The 22,493-nt window shown below is 44.6% G+C and overlaps 1 protein-coding gene across 2 annotated transcripts in view; it reads left to right on the plus strand.

Moving 5' to 3' along the window:
- SLC17A9 (solute carrier family 17 member 9) overlaps positions 1 to 22,493 on the plus strand; it is a 94,022-nt gene that overhangs the window by 24,716 nt on the left and 46,813 nt on the right. For both annotated transcript variants that reach the window (XM_086932842.1, XM_086932843.1), the window contains exons 5-7: positions 4,322 to 4,421; positions 7,832 to 7,962; positions 18,681 to 18,777. In XM_086932842.1, the coding sequence (XP_086788968.1) occupies positions 4,322 to 4,421; positions 7,832 to 7,962; positions 18,681 to 18,777 (328 nt within the window). The remainder of the gene's footprint in view (positions 1 to 4,321; positions 4,422 to 7,831; positions 7,963 to 18,680; positions 18,778 to 22,493) is intronic.

Here is a 22,493-nt window from a genome sequence, read left to right on the forward strand (position 1 = left end):
AGTTAGTTAAATAATAATTAATAATTTATTATTCATTGTTAACTGTTTTTAATGCTATAAAATATGTAACTTTGACTTATCTTAAGTTATGGGATCTTTAATTCTTATTCATTTATCAATTCATTACACATGGAGAATTATTTTTTATTGATTAGTAACTGTGTAAATGGATTGTTTTTAATTTTAAGGGCATATATATTAATGTTAATTAATATTTTTGTATTAAGAGTTTAATATTTTATCTATATTAATGAGGTTACTCATTTATGTAATGTGTTTGAAGTGGAGAATTTTGCCTACTCTTGCTTAGACTTTAGTAGGAATAGTAAAATTCACCCCTCCAAAGTCCAACACAGTCCCTACTGCTGCACTGACAGGAGTAGGAATAGTAAATCTAACTTGTTCAAAGTCCAATATTTTCCCTATAATTTTGGTGACTGGAGTAGGAGAAGTAAATCTAACTCCTCCAAAGTCCATACTTTCTCTACTGTTGCATAAAGTAGAGTGGGAGCAGTATAGTTAATATTCTTATACTCCAAAATATTGATTAGATAGATTTTATAGCGCTAATTGTTTTATTTTTTTATATTATTGGTTTTACATTTATTTGAATGTTTATAGTATGTTTTGTAAATTTTATTTGACTTTTAAATTTTTTATATTTTATTGTAACGATTTTCCCAAACCACCCCTTTCTTCAATTGGAGCCTGTGTTCTCATTCGAAGCACAGGCTCTAATTGAAGTCAATGGAAGTCTGGATGCATCCTAATCGCTTGGTCAGACTCACCTGATCCTAGTCGTCCAGAAAGCAGTCTGGAACCGATTTGGTTGGGATGCTTTCTGAACGAGATCGGAATCGGCCCTAAATTGATGTCACCTGTGAGGCCCACTGAGGGCAAATTAAATAAAGAACATGCGAAAGTGTTTTTCCACCTATACTGTGCCGTATCATGAATCCTGTGATCAAAGAGCTGCTGCTCTGAAACATGTAAGGCATTGAAAAGCATCTGAATGAAAATGCAGTTTTTCTTTTAATAAACAATTGGTGGAATTAATCTGCTTTTCAGACACACTCGAAAATCAGATTGTTTATTAAGAAAAACAGCATTTTCATTCAGATGCATTTTGTATGTGTATATATATATATATATATATATATATATATATATAAATATAATCTATATCCCTGACTCTGCGGCCAAAGGAACTGGGAGACTGGGAAATGCGGGACATTAACGCAATTGAAACCCAGAACAAGTACCCCAGCCCTCACCGGACTACGTTGCATATCGGCCTCCCAACGGGGAAAGTGATGAATATGCCGGCAAATGGGGCCGTCACCAGCAAGCTAGAGATACTGCATGCTGGGAGAGGCAGTCCAATTGTGGAGGCAAGATGACTCCGTGCCACGTCTTCAGGTATCCCACACTACTTCAGTGATGGAGAGTATATAAGACGCAAAAGAAAGGGGACTGTGAGTAACAGAGGCAAATTGAACATTGAAGGGCGTTTGATGAAGGAAACCCTCCGAAACGCGTTATGCCCTGATGTTAATTAATAAAGGAAGATGGAATGATGAACCCCGCGGTGCCGCCTCAAATCTGATTCAATCGAAGAAGATTGCCTGTGGAAATATTAGCGTGCTGCGGCGCGCGAGGATGCCACTCCCTCAAGCGTTCTAGGAGTCGTTGGCATGCATGGAGCCTCCCTGACCGCCTTGCACTACGGAGGCAACAGAGTACACGCTGCCAAGTTGACAGTCCATACTTGTATGAAGGGACGCCGTTACTTTACCGGCATCCGCGGCTCTGCAGCCAAAGGAACTGGGAGGCTGGGAAATGCTGGACATTAACGCCATCGAAGCCCAGAACAAGTACCCCAGCCCTCACCTGACTACGTGGCATATCGGCCTCCCAACGGGGAAAGCGATGAATATGCCGGCAAACGGGGCAGTCACCAGCAAGCTAGAGACACTGCATGCTGGGAGAGGCAGTCCAATTCTGGAGGCAAGATGACTCCGTGCCACGTCTTCAGGTATCCCACACTACTTCAGTGATGGAGAGTATAAAAGAGGCAAAAGAAAGGGGACTGTGAGTAACAGAGGCAAATGGAACATTGAAGGGCGTTTGATTAAAGAAACCCTCCGAAACGCGTCATGCCCTGATGTTAATTAATAAAGGAAGATGGAATGATGAACCCCGCGGTGCCGCCTCAAATCTGATTCTATCGAAGAAGATTGCCTGTGGAAGAAATATGTATATACATAATTTTAATCACCAATCTTGTCCCCTGTGAAGGGCGCACTTTGGACAGCTGATGCGCATGACGAGGCTGGACAAATTTCCTTTGGTGAAATATATATCTATATATATCACTGTAACATGATAAACATTTATTTTGCACTAATATTTTGTTTTAAATACACTACTATGAAAATATTTATATATAATATGTGTATAAGTATATGTGTGTGTGTGTGTGTGTGTGTGTATAAAAAAAATGGTCTTTTAACAAATGTGTATATATATTTATTTATTTATATATTTATAACACTTCCTATGAAATGCTCTATGGTATTTATACCGTGATCTATTGCACTTTATTGCGAAACTTGCACAAGAACACATGTAAATATTGCTTGGATGTGTACATATTTTATGGAAATGTATCTTATGGTATTTAGACCGATATGAAATGTTGCATCACAACGTGTCAAAGAGCCAACAAATGTTAAAACGCCATTTGTACAGATTTGTAAAAATAAGAGCACTGTCACTTTAAAATTGCATCACCAAAAAGAAAGAAAAAAATGTCAATGTTGGTATATAAGAAACCAGGTGACCATTTACTGTGTCATGTGATCAAGGTACGTCAGTACCGAAACGCGTAATGGCCGACTGAGTAACAGCTCAATAAACCGACAAACTTTTTCACCTACTTGGGTCTGTGCTCCATGTTTCTTTTTGTGAGGAGAGAGCGCCTGCATCCTGCTTGCGGAGTGGAGTGGCAGAGATATATATATATATATATATATATATATATATATATATATAATACATGTATTGCAATATATAATTTTTTTAGTATTTTAAATCTATTACTATGAAAATATGTGTGTGTGCATATGTATATATATGTACTAGCAGCCCGTCCGACCTTGTCTAGGAGCAACAGGCTTCCCCGACCCCCGCCCGCCCCGACATTGTCCAGCAGCCCGGGCCCCCGCCCGGCCCGGCCCCCGCCCACCCCGACCCCCACCTGCCCCGACCCCCGACTGCCCCGACATGGGTCCCCTTACCTCAGCCGCCGCTCCTCCCGCCTGTCTGCTGCTGATATACTGCTTTTAATATGTCTGTTCTTCTTTGCAGAGGTGTACAGCTGACCAATCTGTTCTACAGAGTACATTGGCTGGGAAAGCTTACATCGTAGCTAATCTTTTTGGCCTAGAGGTGTGTTAATGATTGCTGTTTCACCATAAAAACATGGCATCATTTTCTTTTCTCCTGCAGCCCAGGCCCCCGCCCAGCCCGTCCCCCGCCTGCGCCGACATGGGTCCCCTTACCTCAGCCGCCGCTCCTCCCGCCTGTCCGCTGCTCGCACCGCTGCTGACCTGTCCGCTGCTCCTCACGTCACCGCTCCTCCCCCGCGCCATGTCCGCTGCTCCCTTACCTCAGCCGCCGCTCCTCCAGCCTGTCCGCTGCTCGCACCGCCGCTGGCCTATCCGCTGCTCCTCACGTCATCGCTCCTCCCCCACGCCATGTCCGCCCCTCCTCGTCGCGCTCCTGGATGCTGCTCCTCCCCGCGCTCCTGACGTGAGCACGCACGTCGCGCCCGGCGCTACTTCGGAGGGACTATTTTTTTTTTTTTTTTTTTTTTTTTGTACTGTAAATTTTTCAAATAACGTTTTTTTAAAACTTTATATAGCCTATAACCATCTACACACCCTGACGATTCCAACGGTGTATCGGGTGTGTATGTATGTATGTATGTATATGTATATATATATATATATATATATATATATATATATATATATATATATATATATATATATATAATATCTCAAGCAGGGACTGGCAGACTTGGTGAGTCTACTGTCATTTTGAGGAAAATGGTGGGCCCTGGGTGACAGCTTTGGGGTCCTTACACTGACACAGATGAAGGAGTGTCACTGGTTTTGTGATTTTATTTTTTCCCCTCTTAAACCCTACTCTTTGGATTATGCCATATTCTGCTCACATCTGTGCATGCATAAACAAATTGCAAGAATAGCTGGTCTAGTAGATAGTGCTGGTAACAGTGCTTCTTTTTGAATTTCAGGAGTCTATTTTCCAGCTTTGACCAGCCTCCTGTCCCAGCGAGTCCGGGAGAATGAGCGGGCCTTCACCTGCTGCACCGTGGGCTGTGGATCACAGTTTGGGTGAGTTCACAATACACTAAGGCCCTGATTACGAGTTTTTGGTGAAGTGGTAGCGCCCCTGCTCCACCAAAGCGTGCGCCACCCACCCGCAAGATTATGACTGTCTAGTGGTCTGGCAGGCGGGCGACGTGCCGGTCCCATGGCGGTGCCTCTTTTAACGGCGATAGTGCCATTAAAAAAGGCACCGCAATGGGACTGCATTACAATGTTTGGTCATGAAAGTCCATGCCGTGAAGGAACCTATGTGCATGCTCGCAGGGGGGCACATGTTATGCCCCCCTTGTGTGCATCCACATATGTTTGATGCACAGGAGGAGCCCTGTAGGGCCCCCTTTGTTTCCTCTCTCCGCCAGGCTTTTTGCCATAAGACTGGCTGAGAGGAAACTCGTCATATGCTGCCAGCGTATTGCGGCCTCTGACCACCAGGCTCGGAATAGAGCCCTTGGGGAGTTTGTGGCTGCTTGGTGTCTTCCTGGTGTACCTGTATCAGGTTGAGCACAGCCCGCAGCAGCGCAAGCTTCTCTCACAGGCAGCAATGCAGGCGTTCCTAGCACACTGAGCTGGTACGGCAGGTGCCATAACTTGGTAAATGTCCTTCACACATTGAACATGTATTGCACTGGTAGCAGTTCAAACTTCCTAGACACACAGATTACAGCAGCGCTAGCCTCATTCACACAGTACAAGTTCAGGCTTCAGCAGTGCAAGCTTCTCTCACATACAGAACAAAGGAGGTACACCCCATGTTACAGCTGCACAGTCTTGCCTTATTTGTAGAAGGTGCAACATGGACAACACCTTTGCAAACTTCCTAAACACACAGAATGTGTACAGTACAGGTGGCAGATGTGAAGCTTCCAGTGTGTGAGGATAAGGATCCCTGGTACCATATGCACAATAGAATAACGATTCGTGTATGGTGTAGTTGGAAGGGAATGGGTAGAGTAACTGGTTCCTGGGATCATATAATTTTCATAGCCCCCTATTTACCTATTTTATGCTCATATTGTCTACATAGAGCAAACCAAGGGCTTTTTAGTTGTTGGGAGTATTCTAAATGAATAGTGGTTAGAGGGTAACTGGTTAACACAACGCGAAGAGCATAGAAGAAATAGATTTGAGGTTAAAGAATATAACAAAGATCATTAGACAGCTGCGACATCCCATTGGGATGTTTTTAAGGGAACCTTGGAGGCTCTTTTAGGCAAAAAAGAGACCAAGACTAGACAGTAAAGGATTCTGGTTAATTTGCCTTTGATATGAAAGTTTAAGAATCTTTCAGGAAAATTCATATTGAAAGGTATCTTTGTGATGGAACCTGCTTGTGGAGGATTTGTGCAAGAGTAGCTGATGGTCTGCATGGAGGGTAATTGTTGGCTGAAGGTTAAGGAGGATACACGGAGGGGCTGTGTAAGATGTAAAAAACATCAAGCCGGTAGGTATGTGGGTGATCAGGCCTAATCGTACTTAAGTGTCAGTGGCGAGGTCTGCTCCTGTAGAGTGAAGCAGATGGTAAGGAAATCGCGAATGGAAGAGTCTCACCTTTTAATAGAAAAAGTTAGCAATAGGCAGAGAATGTTATATTGCAGATTGGCTTCCCCACCATGAGGAAGGGGATTAGTGAAGGTGGACATTTGAGAGAGAGTTATATCAACTGAACTGTGGGTGGTCTGGTGATTTACATGAAGAGCCCGATTAAGAGTTTGGCAGTGTAGGAGCGGACTGTCATGCTGGCGGCCCGCTCCTGCACTTCATCTCCGCCACAGTTTTCATGGAGGTGGAACCATCATGGAAACCACGGCGGAGAGAAAACCGCGGTGGTCCTGCCATGCAAATTGATGCCTCCTGACCACCGTGCCACCACCAGGGAATGGCAGTTCCAAGGCAGCGTCAGTCCCAGGTTGGTCCGATTGCCCAACTTGTAGTAGGGTGATTGGACCGCTGGTGCGGCCGTGCTACTCCGTTACCGCCACGCTACCCTGAGTCTGGCGGTTCGCGGACCGCCAGACTCGTAATTAGTCTTCGAGTAGAAGGAACGTTCATTCCTCATGTGTTGTACGTTTTGGTTGGGGGTCTCACCGGTGTAAGGCAGAAGTGAAATAGGAATCTTGGATGAAGTGCTACCTCTGACAGAGAGCAATTAGGCCATATGTTTGTGGAGCAATTAGTCCTTATGTTTTGGAGAGGGTTCTTTTCAGAAGCACATTCTTTGCCAGATTGGGAACCTTGATGTGACTGTGGTGTGAGCAGTGCCTGTACAAAGATGTGTGAGAACACTGGGTCTATATATTTGCCACAATTACCTTTTAATCAGTGAAGTATCTCTTGAGGCAGGGGACTTTCAGGTACTATTGAAATATGATGATCTCCGGGACTCTTCATAGATCAAATGCTGAGAGTTTCAGATTCTCTCGATCATCCCGAGATTGGTTGGATGGGACTTTTTCGGTGTAGTGTCAGCCAATACGTATTGATTTTAGTAATGTATACTATAGTTACTTATAGGGTCTTTAAGTCAGTCCTCTTCCTCCATTTGTCTGTCTTTGTTGATTCACATTTTTCTTCCACCCACCTCAGCATGGGCAGTGCGCCGGCCCATTACAGCCATTGGCTACCTTCAATGTGAGTAAAGCGGTCTATCCTATAACAAAGAGGATATCCATACTTAATGTAGTTCCTTTAAGTGCCAGGGACTACTATGGCAATGTATGCTTTTTGTAACCAAAAATATTTTTGCTTTGAACCAATGGTTTCCAGATAGCGGGACTGGCAGCTTCCCGATAAAATTGTTGAAAAACCACGACAAACCAAGCATTGATGAAGCCAAAAGGCAGGCGGCCAGTGCCCGACTTATTGACTTTGCCAATGCTTGTTTCTTCTTGAAGTTCTGCATTTCCTGTCCTAGTTCATTCTTGCTGCTTAATGTTCTGGTGCTGCCTGTAGTTGTTTGTTTGCTTTGAGGTGTTTTGGTATTTTGGGGTTTTAAGGTTGGTGGTTTTGTGTCTCAGTTCGATGGGTATTAAAATTGGTTACCAGTGTATTGAGTTTAAGCGTGCAGTAATCTGGTTGCAGCGTCACTATCAGTCTTTGTGATCTTATGCAAGTGAATGTCTCTTCCTGGTGTCTCTGTCTTGGGATGTGCTCTTAGCTAACCTGTGGTTTGGGAAAGGGTGATAGTTGGCTGAAGATTGTAATAATGTGTATATGATGTCATTAGTTCTAAAAGAATGTTGAGGCTTAAGGAATGCACAGGGGGCATTCAATTGATGTACTAGGATGAACATGGAAGCTGATTTACAAGCTCCATTAAAGGATACTACTAAATTATATTCACTGTGTCTGGATAACTTCTTTACAAAGATGAGGAAGGAACACATTCTAAACGTTTGCCTCACATTTCTTTGTTCTAGCACCTTGGTGATCGGTGGAGTCGGCTCTCTCCTGCTAGACTGGTACGGTTGGGAGAGCGTCTTTTTCTTCTCTGGATGCCTGGCCTTACTGTGGGTTTATTACATGTACAAGCAGCACTTCTCTGAAAACGGTAAGTTCACCCCTTCGCTCTCCAAAGCATTTGCACTGACACACGTGCACTACCTGGGTTTGTCTGCTACCAACATATGGCTAATATATAATGTGCATGCCCTTCTGTTTACTTCAAGGGCAGGGTGGCTTGTAGGGACTGTTTTAGATTCCTATACACAGCAGCGCCGTAGCTTGGTTGCCGGGGGGCGCTCGGGTAAGGCAAGTGTTGCGCCTCCTAATCTGTCGACCGTTGGCACTTCCTGATTCCCTTCCACTTTTCTTTTTAAATTTTGCGCCCCCTTAGAATTTTGCCCCTGGGGCAACCGCCCACGCTACACCACTGGTCCACCGAGTTCCGCCTTGAAGGGTCACCTGCAACGCAGTCAACCAACCTTTCAGTGCTCCGCTTTGAGAGTACCCGCCAGTCCAGAAATCATTCTTTGTTTTAGGCTGGAATATCTGTGGGTATCTCCATTGCAGACCAAATGAACCATTAAGAGGACTGTGCTGGATTCTCAGTAACCCTCTGTTTTTTTTAAAGTTTGAAGACAGCTCTGACTAAGGGAGTTCTTGAGTTGACTTTTATGTTTCATTTTGATGACCGCTTTCAACCTCACAGGGTGCAATTTCTATAGTGATTACATGCTCTAGTCCAGTGGTTATTAACCTGGGGTCCGTGCAGCCCTGGGGGGTCTGCAGCACCTACTCAGGAAGTCTACAATTGTTTATAAACTAAGTGGTATTAGCAAATTAAGAACTTTACACATGCATAAAAAAGATAAATGTAAAACTGAAACTTTGTAAACGCTCTCTAAATGTGAAGGAATTTGTAATTGGAAGTTTAAAAATTAACTTGGTATCCTTAGCTTGAATCCTGGGAGCAGCTCAAGTACAGAAAACAGTAGTATGGACAACTGCTGACCACAACCGCATGCATTAGGGTAAAAAAGACAAATTAATATGTTAGAGCCTGTCCTACTGTTGTCTTTTATAAATCAATCCACATTGGAAAATCACTGCAACATTCCCATTAAAATACACATTGCAATGTTGTAAATCTTTTGTCTCTGTATTAAGCAAAATATTACACAATGTACATATTTCTTTAATATATGCTTGTTTATTTAGTTGTTTGTATTTTTTTTAGGTTCAAATTGTAGCAATTTCTTAGGTGGGGGTCACTAATGTTCAGTAATCATTCATTGGAGTGTCCCCAGAAGTCTAAAGGTTGATAACTGCTGCTGTAGTTCATATTACATAAGAATATGCAGCAGATTTCTGTCCACTTCAGAGTAGACGTTACATTTGTACTTTGAAAGAAATTCTGTGTAATAGGGGCACGGGGTGAAAAAAAATGCATCAATATGCTTTTATGTACCCTCTTTTCTCCTTAGTTAGCTTGGAGGACAGAGGGCACAGATTTTGCAACAATATTTACCTGAAAGAAAGGAGCTAGAGTGCGGAGTCAAAATGTGATTAATTTCTACTCTTGGAGAAGCATACTTGCAGAAAACATAATTGACTCCCCATTGACCAGTTGCTGATTATCAAAGACTCGCACCTCTTGGTCTGTCTGTTTCTGGTGTAGGAGTAAAGCTGGAAACAGCACGGAGGGTCCACATGAATGCAACAACCCCTGGCCTGGAACATTATTGTTATATCTTTAGAAGTAGATATCAGAAAAATGGTGGTGCATATTGGGTTTGCAAATTTGAAGGCATGTAAGTTAGAGCGATTCTGGAGAATTGGGGTAAGAATCAATATTTACTCCGTTGCGCCTGCGGATGTTCCGATGACCCAATTTCGAAATATCTGTTGAGCTAGCAGACCTTTTTAGCATTGGCAGGTACTGCACCAAATGGCGGTTCCTGCCAGTGTATTGCAAAACATGACGTACCCGTACAGCAAAGTATTTTTTTTTTTACATTTTCTAAAACAAAACCCCCACAGCGGGTTTATGATTTTCGAAAAAAAAATAATAATGTCCAATGTGGCATTTTGCAATTTTAACTGCCTTTTCCTGGCAGTGACGGGCAGTGAAAACGGACCTCTACGTCTGCTGATCTCAATTGGGTGAATGTATGTACAGGTAAACCTCCAACGGCCCTTACTCTGTCGACACTTCGGAGTAGTTGCTGCCATCATTACACCAAAGGTCCACCTTCCTTTAAATCGAGCAGGTGGACCATTATGTTGGCGGAAAGGGTACTCCGTCGCAACAGAATTACCATTTCGCCAACATATAAATTAGGCTCTATCTGGGGTGTGCAGTGGGTTGTCTTGTTTTATTAGTGCCCTGGTGGGGCTCAGGTTGGTTGGTCATTTTTGTCACAAGGAGCACGGCTTGCAATTGGTCTGAACCAGTATAGAGGCTTTGTAGGGAACTTGCGTACTGCTTCTGCTTGTTGTTCTTGCTCCTTAGATTTTACTGAAATCAGGGTGCTAAGAAGACGTTTCTGACCAGAGCCTGTTAAAAGACCTCATTCACGAATGCCCACATTCAGGTTACTCTCATGATGGTACTTTGTGTAAGAAGTTAGCCTGGAAGCAGGGTGCCTTTTGGTGTCGGGTTTCGTCGTCGTTTTCTATGGAGATCTGCAAAGAAGTGCTGCTGGCGACCAGAGGAAAAGTGTCCGGGTGGATCGAAGATCTAAAGAACCTGAAAGCAGATGGGACAGAGTCTGGGTCACTAGCCAGTGACCAGGAAGGTACCAGGAAGGAACCAGGCGATGTCGCGATGATCTCAGGTGAAGAAGGTGAGTTTGTCTCTTCAGCCTCGAGGTCCAGGAGGCATCGACGATGACCAGGCGCTGGATTCGAGCTGTCCCATGATGGATCTAGTTGACTGCGGTGTCGGTATCCGGATTGAACCCAACAAGCCTTGGCAAACGCAACCCACGCAGGATGTCGAGATTGACTCTGTTGCAGACCAGCAAGGTCTGTGGCGCTTCTTCTTTGGAGGGAGGGAAGCTGGAGCAAGCCTGGAGCAACCAGGAAAGCAAGTTTGTTTCAAGAAAACGTCTTCAGGGGGCTCACTAGCCAACGGGCAAGGAACCGGGAAGACGCGTTGAGCTGAAATGCAAGAGCAGGCCCACACGACACTCATGGAGTGTGGAGGGCTGAGCTTCGGTGCAAATGGTGCTCAGGCTGGGGCTTCTCGTACCCAACTGTGAGGGTACCTCGGGAGTCGAGCAGTTAGCAAATTGCCGGATGTCCAGGGTGTCCTGTCCCACGTCTCTCGTGTCCACCACGGGTCTCAGCTTTGCTGTGGATGTGGGTCGGAGTCAGAGATGTTTGGAAGTCCAGTTCCTGTGTCGCAGATTCTTCGGGATCCGGCGGGAGCCTTGAAAATGCAGACAGACAAAGTTGCTGATGGTGCCTGTTTGCACAGGGTGGTCACTCCTTGACCACAAGGGAGATGTCTTCCGTCTTTTAGTCCGAATAGAATGTCGAAGGTCCAAGAGTTCTGTATCAAAGTTTCGTTCCAGGATAATCTGAAGTCCTGGGGACACAGCTCCTATACTTATACTAAGGATGAGGGCTGGATTACCTGACTAGGTCCCTCCTATGGGTGGACCTGGGAAGGGGGGGGGGGTTACACCCCTTTCCCTTTGTCCAGTTTCGCACCGGGCTATGCATGGAGCATCTTGCCCCATACACAAAACCCCTATCTGAGGAGGTGCTGACACCTCCCTGGACAGGAAACATATTGTCCAGGCCACCCTTGCTGGAGTTTCCCCCAGCAACAGGAGGTCAGACTCGTGTCTGTGACAGCAGCATCCATTTTGTGATGCTGAGGCTCTGTTTAACTTTAACTGGGTAAAGCAGTAACTACATGTCTTCTCCCTCTAGAAGGATGGAATGCTACCCCCGCCACCAGGACTGGTGGGGGGGGGGGGGGTAGTATTCCAAAGTGTTTGACACCTTACACGACAGGTTTTGATAAAGCCAAACCAAAGTTAGCATTAACAGCGAGGATTATAATGCACTTAATAGTATATGGTATGGGTATATCATAGAACAGCCATAAGGAGATGGTTCCGAATGCTAGGGCACCCTCTCACATAAAACCAAGCACTCTCCCTCCAGGATTGTCGAGGTCTACCATAGGAATGACTGATAGGTATATATATATATATATATATATATATATATATATATATATATATACACCTATCTATCCACCTTACCCAGGCTGTGTGAACAGACTTGTGGTGTCAGTTTGGAGGGCCAGCCAGGGGTGGCATAATACATGCTGCATACCCTGGTAGGCCTTGGATGCACCTATTCCCTGGGTACCTATGGTACACTATACAGGGGCTCACAAAGGTGACCCAATACCCAATCTGGTATCTACCTAAAGTACATGGTATCAATTTAGAGAGAGAACAGCTGGGCTGTGTGTCTGGTTAGCAGGCCCACAGCCACACTAAAGTCGAAAAACCAGAAAATCACAGCAAAAAGTGGGGATGACCATAGGAAGCAGACCCTACTCTCCCAATCTTAGGGCCTGTTTCTGTCCTGTCCTGTCCTGCCCTCCTATGCTTCTAACTGATGGTTAGATTTATAAAATGCACATCACCCTGGTGGTCGCTTGGCATTGGACTTTTTATTTTAGAAAAGGTTGTTCTGATTTTTCCTGAAGGACGTTTTCTCCTTGCTCCTGCTCCCCTGGCTGCACGTTGCAGTTTGTAGATAATTAACTGGCCCTCGTCCACAGAACTCTCAGATTGTTTTGCTTGGGTTTGGTTGTAGTGTTCAAAATGGCTGGGGGCACGCGCAATCTCAACCCTGGCTGGGAATCAGTGCCTGGGAATGCTGCTCCCTGTGGGAACAGCAGGTTTTTTTTCTGCCAGGAGCTTCTGCTGGGTAAGCAGAGCAGGTTCTAGAGCCTGGAAACTGAAACACAAAGGTTGTGGTAGAGGGGCGCAAGCCTGTGTTTGCCTGTCAGCCAGTGCAGAGCTGAGAGTTGCCCTCTGCTGTTAACCCTGTTGAAGAGAGGTGCTGCTGCATTCTGGGTGACAGACTTTTCAGCAAAACACCTCAAGCAGGAACATAAAATCTGTCCCTCAGTCCACGCAAGCGAGAAGGTAACATGCGATGACTTGAATGGAAAGGAAGAACGGGGTGGGAAACACAGATGTGTACTGTTGTACTGACTCGAGAAGCTAGGGAGCCAATATAATCTACTAAAACACGATGGGCATGGGCCTAGAGCCAAAGACACCACAGTACTTGTAAATTGAGCTTTACAGCTATATAAATGCAAATACAATACAATTAATGGTTGTATGTCATGACAACGCGTAGTATTACCACGCGTGCCATTACTACGCGGGGATCACAACGAAAGTCGTTACAACGACTTTCGCTGGAGGGCGCTGGATAGTGGAATACTTTAATTTTCTATTCCAACTCTAGCCCACGTTGACAGTAGGGAAGGTGTTGGATAGAAAATGAAACTATTCCTTATGCGACAGCGCCCTCCAGCGAAAGTCGTTGTAATGACTTTCGTTGTAATCCCTGCGTTGTAATGGCAGTGCGGGATAATCCCCGCGTTGTCATGGCTGTTCCCCCCCCAATTAATTCACCTGACTTTTAAGTGTTGACAGCCGGGAGCCAGACACATCAGCAGAGTGGCTTCTATTGGTGCAACAGGTGCAGTGGCACCAGGGCACAAATGCTGAGGTGCCCACTGAACCCTAATTAATGCTGTATTTCACAGTTCAAGCATCAGCTGGGGGTGGGGGGGGGATTTTCTCCCTGTAGGTCCCATTGACACCCTGGCTCTACCACTGGAGAGCATAAGATGCTTGCCTCTGGTCATTGGTTGTTCTCCAGTGAAAGCAGCGCATGTGAGTCGTCGCCAAGCATGTGATAACAGCTGGCAGGGGATGCAACGATAAGTGGGAAAGAACCGAGAAGAGGCGGGAAAGTACATGGGACTTCAAAGGACAGGGTACATGACAGAGCAGCTCAGAGGGTGGGGCCGGCTTCCTTCTGGCAGTAGCTTCGGAAGCAGATGACTGTTTCACAGTCCTATTTTCTGTGGACTTTTTAAAACTCTTCTCTATAGAATAGTATACGAGTCTATCGAAAGATGGCGCAGATTTAGTTTTCAGAAGATCTACCATCAGCGGAGTTGTTTGTAATTAAGTTCCATACAGAAAAAGAAATATATAGACTATATATTTATCAAATTATGTTACACATTTCATTTATATTTATTTTAATTAGAAATACAATGTGATTAAAAAAAAGTCCTGACCACAGGATTAACCCTTACCATGTCTCACCCTATATACTTGCACCACCCTCATTCCTAGCCATACCTTAATCCCATCCCTCATCCTAATTCTTGTCATAACCCTTAATGACAGCCCTATTTTATTAAAATATAATTAATACATCCTTTACATTTTTGTTCTAAATATTTGAAATATTTTATTTTAATGTCGATTTTCATTTAATTTAAAAAAGGACATTTATTAATGTAAATTAGTATTAAACTCAGTTATGGCTCTACTTTACTTTCTTATCATTACATTTGTACTGCATTATATGATCATCCTAGAAGCAATCCAAAAGTGCTCAGAGTGGAGCTATGGTGAACCTTTTCAAACTTCTGGTTTTGTTGACTAATAGCAGACTTCAGGAGTTTTACAGGAAGAAGTAAGTTGGAGAGGGGCGTAAAATGCACTGTATTAAAGAGTGAGCCTATAGCTTCTTTCTGAAGTGGTTGCTATGGCATATTTCAAAAGGAGTTGGAGGGAACTTAATAGAAGTTATGGATGTGTTGACCTTGATAAGAAGTTAGTGGACTGCTGGGGTCCAAGAGCAACATTTCGAAGCTGGGTACCTGCTGCTTCGCTAGGAAGAGAATGCAGCGGCGGCTCATCCATCGTGGCAAATGAGTGTTGCCCCGCCACTTAGGAGCGAAACAGTAAAAACATTTATAAATTATGCAGCGCCGGTGGTAGCATTTAGTAGTGCAGGAGAAGGAGGCATGGTCATCCTCTTGTAATGTAGACCAGAGGGCTGCCATAAATTAAGTGCACGTGTCCGGCTCAGGTGAGTCTAATCTAAGTTGCCCTCTTTAAAGGCCTCTGAATACCGCACTGTTAGAGAGGCTGGGGGGCAGAGACGGCAGGTCTCTGATGGAGCGCTGGGTTGCCCTGCTCAAGCCAATCCCAACATTGCTCTCATACATTTGAATCCGAGTCTAATCCTGTGTATTTTAAAGAGCAGCGATGGGATGGGCTGGGCTGGGCTGGGCTTGGCTGCATTGACGTAGGCAAAGTTCCACATTCAGTTTACCAGCAACGCTCACAGCAGTAGCCGGGTGAGCAGAATAGCAGGATCGGAATTTTGTTGAAAGGTAGGTAACGCCACAATGCTGAATTTAGGTGTACGTCCGTTTTGTGTCACTCTAAGGAGGAACGTAATGCAAAGAGTTGATAATAGTTTGCATTTTGTTCATTCTTGGGGTGACACAGAAGAAACACGCGGCCTCACCACTTATAAATGGCACCAGCCGCCACTGAAAGAATGCTGATCACCTGGACTTTAAATGAGAGGAAGATCACCACCGAGTGGCATGAACTTGGAGGTTGTCGAGTTCACCCCGAACGTGGAATAACTCCCTCTTAGTCTTTGTGGGAATTCCTCATTGGTTATATTCAGATCCATTTGAAAACCTGGCTTTACCCACATTAGCATCCGACCTTACCATGGTTCTGTAGCATCATGATCATTTGGCATAAGTGCACTTACAACCCTTAGCAGAAGTTAACACGTGTGACGGCATGGAGACACTGTAGAGAGTATATTGCTCCTTCAAGGTTTTTTTTTTTAAAACATAATTTTATTGATTTTGTGATATAGGACAACACACAAAAAGCATTTATCTATGTCAGTGGTAACTGTGCATTGCAAATATCTGCAGTACTGAACAAAACATCAGTCATGTAAAATATGTCTGTACAGTGTATCAGGAAGAAGAAATATACTAAACAGTGGAAAAAGTGAGCAATGTAGGATAAACACGGAACACATGATAATAACATCTTCTGAAGGTAACAGTCGTGGGATAAGCAAGGATAGACTGCACATTGTCACAACATATCTGATCAACATTGAAAGGAGATATAAAGATAAACCAACCCCCCCCCAACCCTCCTGTTCTCTGGTTCAATAATACTGACTGATATTGTGGACTCCTATGGGACTATCCCTTGTGCCTTTAAAGATTATAGCACATAATAGCGCCTAGAAACATTGAGCCACAGCATTGACGGATACAAACAAAACTAACGTGCACTTAAACACTATAATATTTTTTTTTTAAAGGGGGCTGACAGTGTTCAAGAAAAATACAAGCTAGTCATTTAAGGAAGGGCGGGGGTAATGGCTGTCGGTGACGCTGGGGGTGTAAACAAATCTATAGCTTTGAAGACTACCTGCATTTGATCCCAATCCAGTGAAATAGGAGTCTTACGCAAGCCCCGGAATTCCTCCTGTCGGATTATAGCGCTTTCAGCCATTCCCTATTGTATCAATTCTGTATGCCAGTACATTGGCGTAGGAGGAGAGGGAGATTTCCACCTCGTTGTAATCGCTCGTTTAGCAATAAGTAGTGCTACGTCCTCAAACTTGTATTGTATCTTATGTGTCTTAGGGCGTCTATGGAGGCCCAGAAGACAAGCTTCTGGAGATAGCCTGTCATAGGTATTAGTGACTTGTCGATTGTTATGAGTGACGGCATGCCAAAAGAAACCAAGTCGAAGACAAGCCCAGAGCATATGAATGAGGTTTGCATCTGCCTCCTGGCATCTAGGACAGGAGAGTTGGGGGTCCAGGTGTATATTATTAAGTTGGTGCGGTGTGAGGTATGCTCTATGTAAGATCATCGATTGAATACATTTAAAGCGAGCATTACAGGAATCTTTCTTGGGGACTTCCAACAGCAGGACACATTCTTTATCTGTGAATTCCCTGTTGAGATCGAATAACCACCGGGTGCGGAGTAAGAGTGAGGGTATACTGGAATAGGTTCTGATACCCCTATACAGCCATGAGGTAAGGTGTTGGCCCTCCCCCATTAGGTGTATCGCATGGACTATAGCATGTATAGGAGGTTAAACCCAACAGGGGCCCAGTGAAGTTTAATATAGGGAACACGTGCTTTTCTCCTTCGAAATGGGAGGTACTATGCCCAGATGAAAAAAATGATCTTCAAATAGAGGAAGTAACCTTAAAAGAGTGACAATAGTGGGCTTTTAGTGAGTACAGATCTATTTAATGCAATTAGTCGACAATATGAGGAACAATTTTAGACTAATGGTTGAGCCCTGAGGAAGTCATAGGGAGAGCGACCCAGCATTGTCGAAACACGTGTTGGCTGGAGTCTATTTTGCATTAGACAATATCATGTTGGACCCTTCACTGTTTGTAGAAGGATAAATAAAAAACCTTTATGAAATTCTTATACATGATAAAAGTGCTAATTATATTGGGTTGAAGATGATTCTATCAGTTTAAAAAAAACTTTTATAGTTCCTGCCTCTGCCTTAGAGATCCTTTGGGTAACAGGGTCTCTCAAAGACTTAGCACCTAAGTAAGATAATGGACATTATTCATATGTAATTAAAGAAACATGATTGTACTTTATGAGAAAAGGATAGGAGGTGTGACCAGTATCACCTTCGGTACTTACATTGTATAGTGCCCATCTAAACAAGTGATGACTCAGCCATATGGGCGCAATGTCCCAGTTACAGAGTGCGGGATGTATATTTCTCCACTTTGAAAAGGCCAGTACCTTTATAGGGACAACGCACAAAAACGTAAAAATCAGAACTCTACTATTTTTAGATTTCTCACTTGTGGGATTTATTAAAATCCTGTGGAGTAGTATAGTCAATCCCTGCCTGTCCTATAGGAAATCCCTGTCTGCAGTACCTTTGATGCCGCATATGAAATCATACTAACTGTTCACTGGGCAAACAGTGGCAATAGGCATGTACAGCAGAAATCTGCATTATCACATCAAGATTTTATTCCATTTTTCTTCATCGGATATTTTTTGAGGATGGAGAAACCCTTTCCCCTACATTCCCTAGAAATATATGGGTGTTTGGATACTTTTCATATTCAATTTTCACCCTGGTCCAGTTCTTTTTTGCAGCAAATTTAAGTGTGCAAATTGGGGGTTGAAACCATTGGGAAAGAGCGTGAATGTAGGGGCGTTGTGTACATTTCAAATGGCCAACCACCATGACCTCACACCTAGAACCATCCCTGTTCGCAACCCTGCAGACAATCTGCCACACTAGCGGATTTCCCACCTTAAAAAAAATTGGAATTTGTGACCATTAACATGATTATAAAAGTCATTTATATTTTCAAGAAACTTTGTAAATTTTTAAAGGTCAGAAGGGCTGCTGCTGCACAGTTCTTTACATGGCCTAGCGTTTAAATGGAGAGCCTGACATATATTCTTTTTGCATAGTCCTACCTCTACCATCCTTTCATAGGTAGTGGCGATCTAGGAAATCCCTGAATACCCTATTGTCTGATCTGGCCCCGATATCCTCAAAACAAGGCCGCCTGTTCCTTTAAGTGACACTTTAGCTAGCAACTTAGCATACACGTTTAAAGAGATGGCACTTCTCGTCTTAAGCGTTCAGCATTTGCGATCTGTCGTTCATCCTGTATCCATCACTGATCTTTCTGCAGAGCACATCATTTCGCTGGAGGACATCACAAAGAATTTCTCTCTGTCTACCCAGACCAACATTCCCTGGAGACGCTTGTTCAGGAAGCGGCCTGTCTGGTAAGCACAATTATTACTCCATATATTACCAGCAATAATAAAATTGATACTAATTCGAGACCTAGGTCACCTTCATTGGAATATCGCAAGCTATCAATGGCCCCAACTTACTCTGTATTTGATGCTCTCAGGTGGCCTAGTGGTCTGGCGACTGGAGTACTGAAGCTGTTGCGATGCCAGCGCCACTCCTGGCTTCTGTTTTAAGTCACAGCCTGCGGGCTATACCATTTTCCCTTTCCAAAGTCTGCTTCCCTCTCTGCCCTCTTGTTTGCTGCTCTGTTTTTGTAATTGCCTTGAATGTGTTGTATTGTAATCGCATTTATATAAGGCTTACTACCCCTTACAAGGCGTCCGATCGCTTTTTGGCGAGTAGCATGCTACCTTGGAACCCAAAAAGGATTAGTTGTGGATTATGTTAGTGATGTTTGCGTTATTTTGAGCGGTGAACATGTGAGTCTGTAGGTGGATTGAAAAGGATGATGGGGGTATAGAAAAGGGAAGAGTCTATAAAGTGTTTTGTGGGAGATCATAGTAGTAAGATGAGGGTTGGGATGAGTAGGAGGAGAGATGGAGGAGGGAAGAACCTCTAGAAATGAATTGGGGAGATCATAGTAGTAAAATGTGATTTGGGATCAGGCAAAGGAGGGAAAGATGAGGGAAGAATTTAGACGAGTTGTTTAGGAGGGCATCATATTAAAATGAGCTTTAGGGTGATCCAAGGAGGGATAGTGGAGGGAAGAGTCTGAAAAGGATTATTTTGGAGATCATAGTAGTAGAATGAGGTTTGGGAAGAGTCATAGAGTGGAGGTAGAGGATATATTGAGAGAGGTATATGGTGAAATATAGGGTAGTGTATTGGAGACAACACGGCTAAAACACATTCACAAAGACAATACCTCTCGCATAGGCAAGACCTAACTGCGTTGCCAATGCTTGTTTTAATTTAACTTTATGGTCCTGTGGGTTCTCTATTGGTGGTGAAAGTTGTCTTTCATTGTATTTTTTGTGTGGTTACCCACCTATCCCTTTCTGTTTCACGCCCACATTGCACTTTCTCTCTAGAGTACCATTGATCATTTCCTTGTCTTCTCTTACACTGAACAAATTGCCCTGCGTAGGCTGTTCCTGCCCATCACAGCTACTACGTCATGACATTATTGGCAGGTTGTCCGTTTGTTCCAGTCCACCCATTTTCTCATTTCGCCTCAACTGTCCAAGCCTCCCTGTGCCCGCTGTATACACGGTCACTGCCACTTCCTGCAGACCACAGCCACTCTATTGTGTTAGCATCCAGGAGCTGTATTTACTTTTGTGCACCCCTACCCGCCCTTGTTTCTCATCTTTCTGCTGTCATCTAGCAGTGGGGCCACATCCCACATGTTGTGTTGGCAGTCGTAAATTGATGTTTTTTTCGAGGTAGGGGTCTCTTTGTCCACACCTGACCTCTCTACTATGAAGCACCCAAGGCCGTCTTTACCGCTGGTGACGCCCGGGGCAACAATCTATTTTGCCCCCCCATGACCCCCTCCTTGGATTCCCTGGCTGTTACCCCGCAAAAGTGCCCCTCATTACTCCACAGCCCTTCTCTCACATACCTTTAATTTGTTTTAAAGCCGTGGTACCGTGGTAAAGGCTGGCTTTATTACTTACCTCAGCTGACATAGCATACACATTTGTTCTTTGCAGCAGGCATATTAACCCTCTGCGCTACTTTGACAAGTGTAAACTCACTAGACAGAACTCAGATCTCTCTCTAGCAAGAACATTAATCTCAAGAGTTATCTTGACATTTGTATTGCTGCCTGAAAGCTGGGCACAAGGAACTCTACAGTAGGTGTTTTTAAATCTTAAGTCATTGCTAACGCAGCGCCGACCCCCTTGAGGTCAGTGTCCACCTACAGGTCAGCACCCAGTGCAGCTGCACCAGTCGCACCGCCCTAAAGCCGGCCGTGGAAGGACCCTCCACAGCCAGTTTTTTTTGTTTGTCCTTTACCCACATTCGGTCGATCTCTGTACCTGTCACACGGTCTGCTTTCGGATGGGATCCAGCCTAGAGACTTCTTGTATATTTTGAATGTCTCCAGTTTTGCATATTTTGTTTTGCATTGTTATTTAGTTTTGCATATTTTGCATATTTTGAATGTCTCCAGTTTTGTCTCTGCACAGTAATATGGCTGTGATGCTTTCCCCCTCTCTGTGTCCCCCCTTCTGTCTTTATTCAGACTTCCTTTATGTGGTTCCTCGTGGTATCATTTTATTCTTCATCATACTGCAATCCCTCTATTGTCCCTTTTTACCCCCTTACCTTCCCACGGTCTCTTTCAATGTGTTCCTCTGCTACCTTTGTATTCAGGTGTTCTCATCTCTGAAGCCGGGCATCCAAGTGTCTCTGCATCAACTGCTTGAAGCAGAAGTTTTTTCTAAATCCTGCCCCTGGCCCTTAAGCTGTTTGACTCTTTCCCACTCCACTAAATCCATGGCCTTTCAAGCCCCTTGCCAGAGTCACAGATCTCCAGGTCAAGTGTACCTTAGAGGGCTGGACCACAATCCAAGTGCACAAAGCTGTACTACAGGGTCAGGACTTTACGCTAAATGGGTGCAACTGCTGTCTAATGCGTGAAACTGCACTCGGATGCGTGAGACTGGCACGTCCAACTGTACTCTAATGCGTGGGACTGGCATGTGCCACTGCACTCTAATGCGTTGCAATTTCACTCTAATGCGTGAGATTGGCACGCGCAACTGCACTCTAATGCGTGAGATTGGCACGTGCAACTGCACTCTAATGCGTGAGATTGGCATGTGCAACTGCACTCTAATGCATGGGACTGGCACATCCAACTGCACTCTAATGCGTGGGACTGGCACATCCAACTGCACTCTGATGCGTGGGACTGGCATGTGCCACTGCACTCTAATGCGTTGCAATTTCACTCTAGTGCGTGAGATTGGCACGTGCAACTGCACTCTAATGCGTGGGACTGGCACATCCAACTGCACTCTAATGCGTGGGACTGGCACATCCAACTGCACTCTAATGCGTGGGACTGGCATGTGCCACTGCACTCTAATGCGTTGCAATTTCACTCTAATGCGTGAGATTGGCACGTGCAACTGCACTCTAATACGTGGGACTGGCACATCCAACTGCACTCTAATGCGTGGGACTGGCACATCCAACTGCATTCTAATGCGTGGGACTGGCACATCCAACTGCACTCTAATGCGTGGGACTGGCACATCCAACTGCACTCTAATGCGTGGGACTGGCACATCCAACTGCACTCTAATGCGTGGGACTGGCACATCCAACTGCATTTTAATGCGTGGGACTGGCACATCCAACTGCACTCTAATGCGTGGGACTGGCACATCCAACTGCATTCTAATGCGTGGGACTGGCACATCCAACTGCACTCTAATGCGTGGGACTGGCACATCCAACTGCACTCCAATGCGTGGGACTGGCACATCCAACTGCACTCTAATGCGTGGGACTGGCACATCCAACTGCATTCTAATGCGTGGGACTGGCACATCCAACTGCACCCTAATGCGTGGGACTGGCACATCCAACTGCACTCTAATGCGTGGGACTGGCACATCCAACTGCATTCTAATGCGTGGGACTGGCACATCCAACTGCACTCTAATGCGTGGGACTGGCACATCCAACTGCATTCTAATGCGTGGGACTGGCACATCCAACTGCACTC

Source organism: Lissotriton vulgaris, chromosome 7 (assembly GCF_964263255.1).
Source record: "Lissotriton vulgaris chromosome 7, aLisVul1.2, whole genome shotgun sequence".
In the NCBI taxonomy this organism is placed as follows: domain Eukaryota; kingdom Metazoa; phylum Chordata; class Amphibia; order Caudata; family Salamandridae; genus Lissotriton; species Lissotriton vulgaris.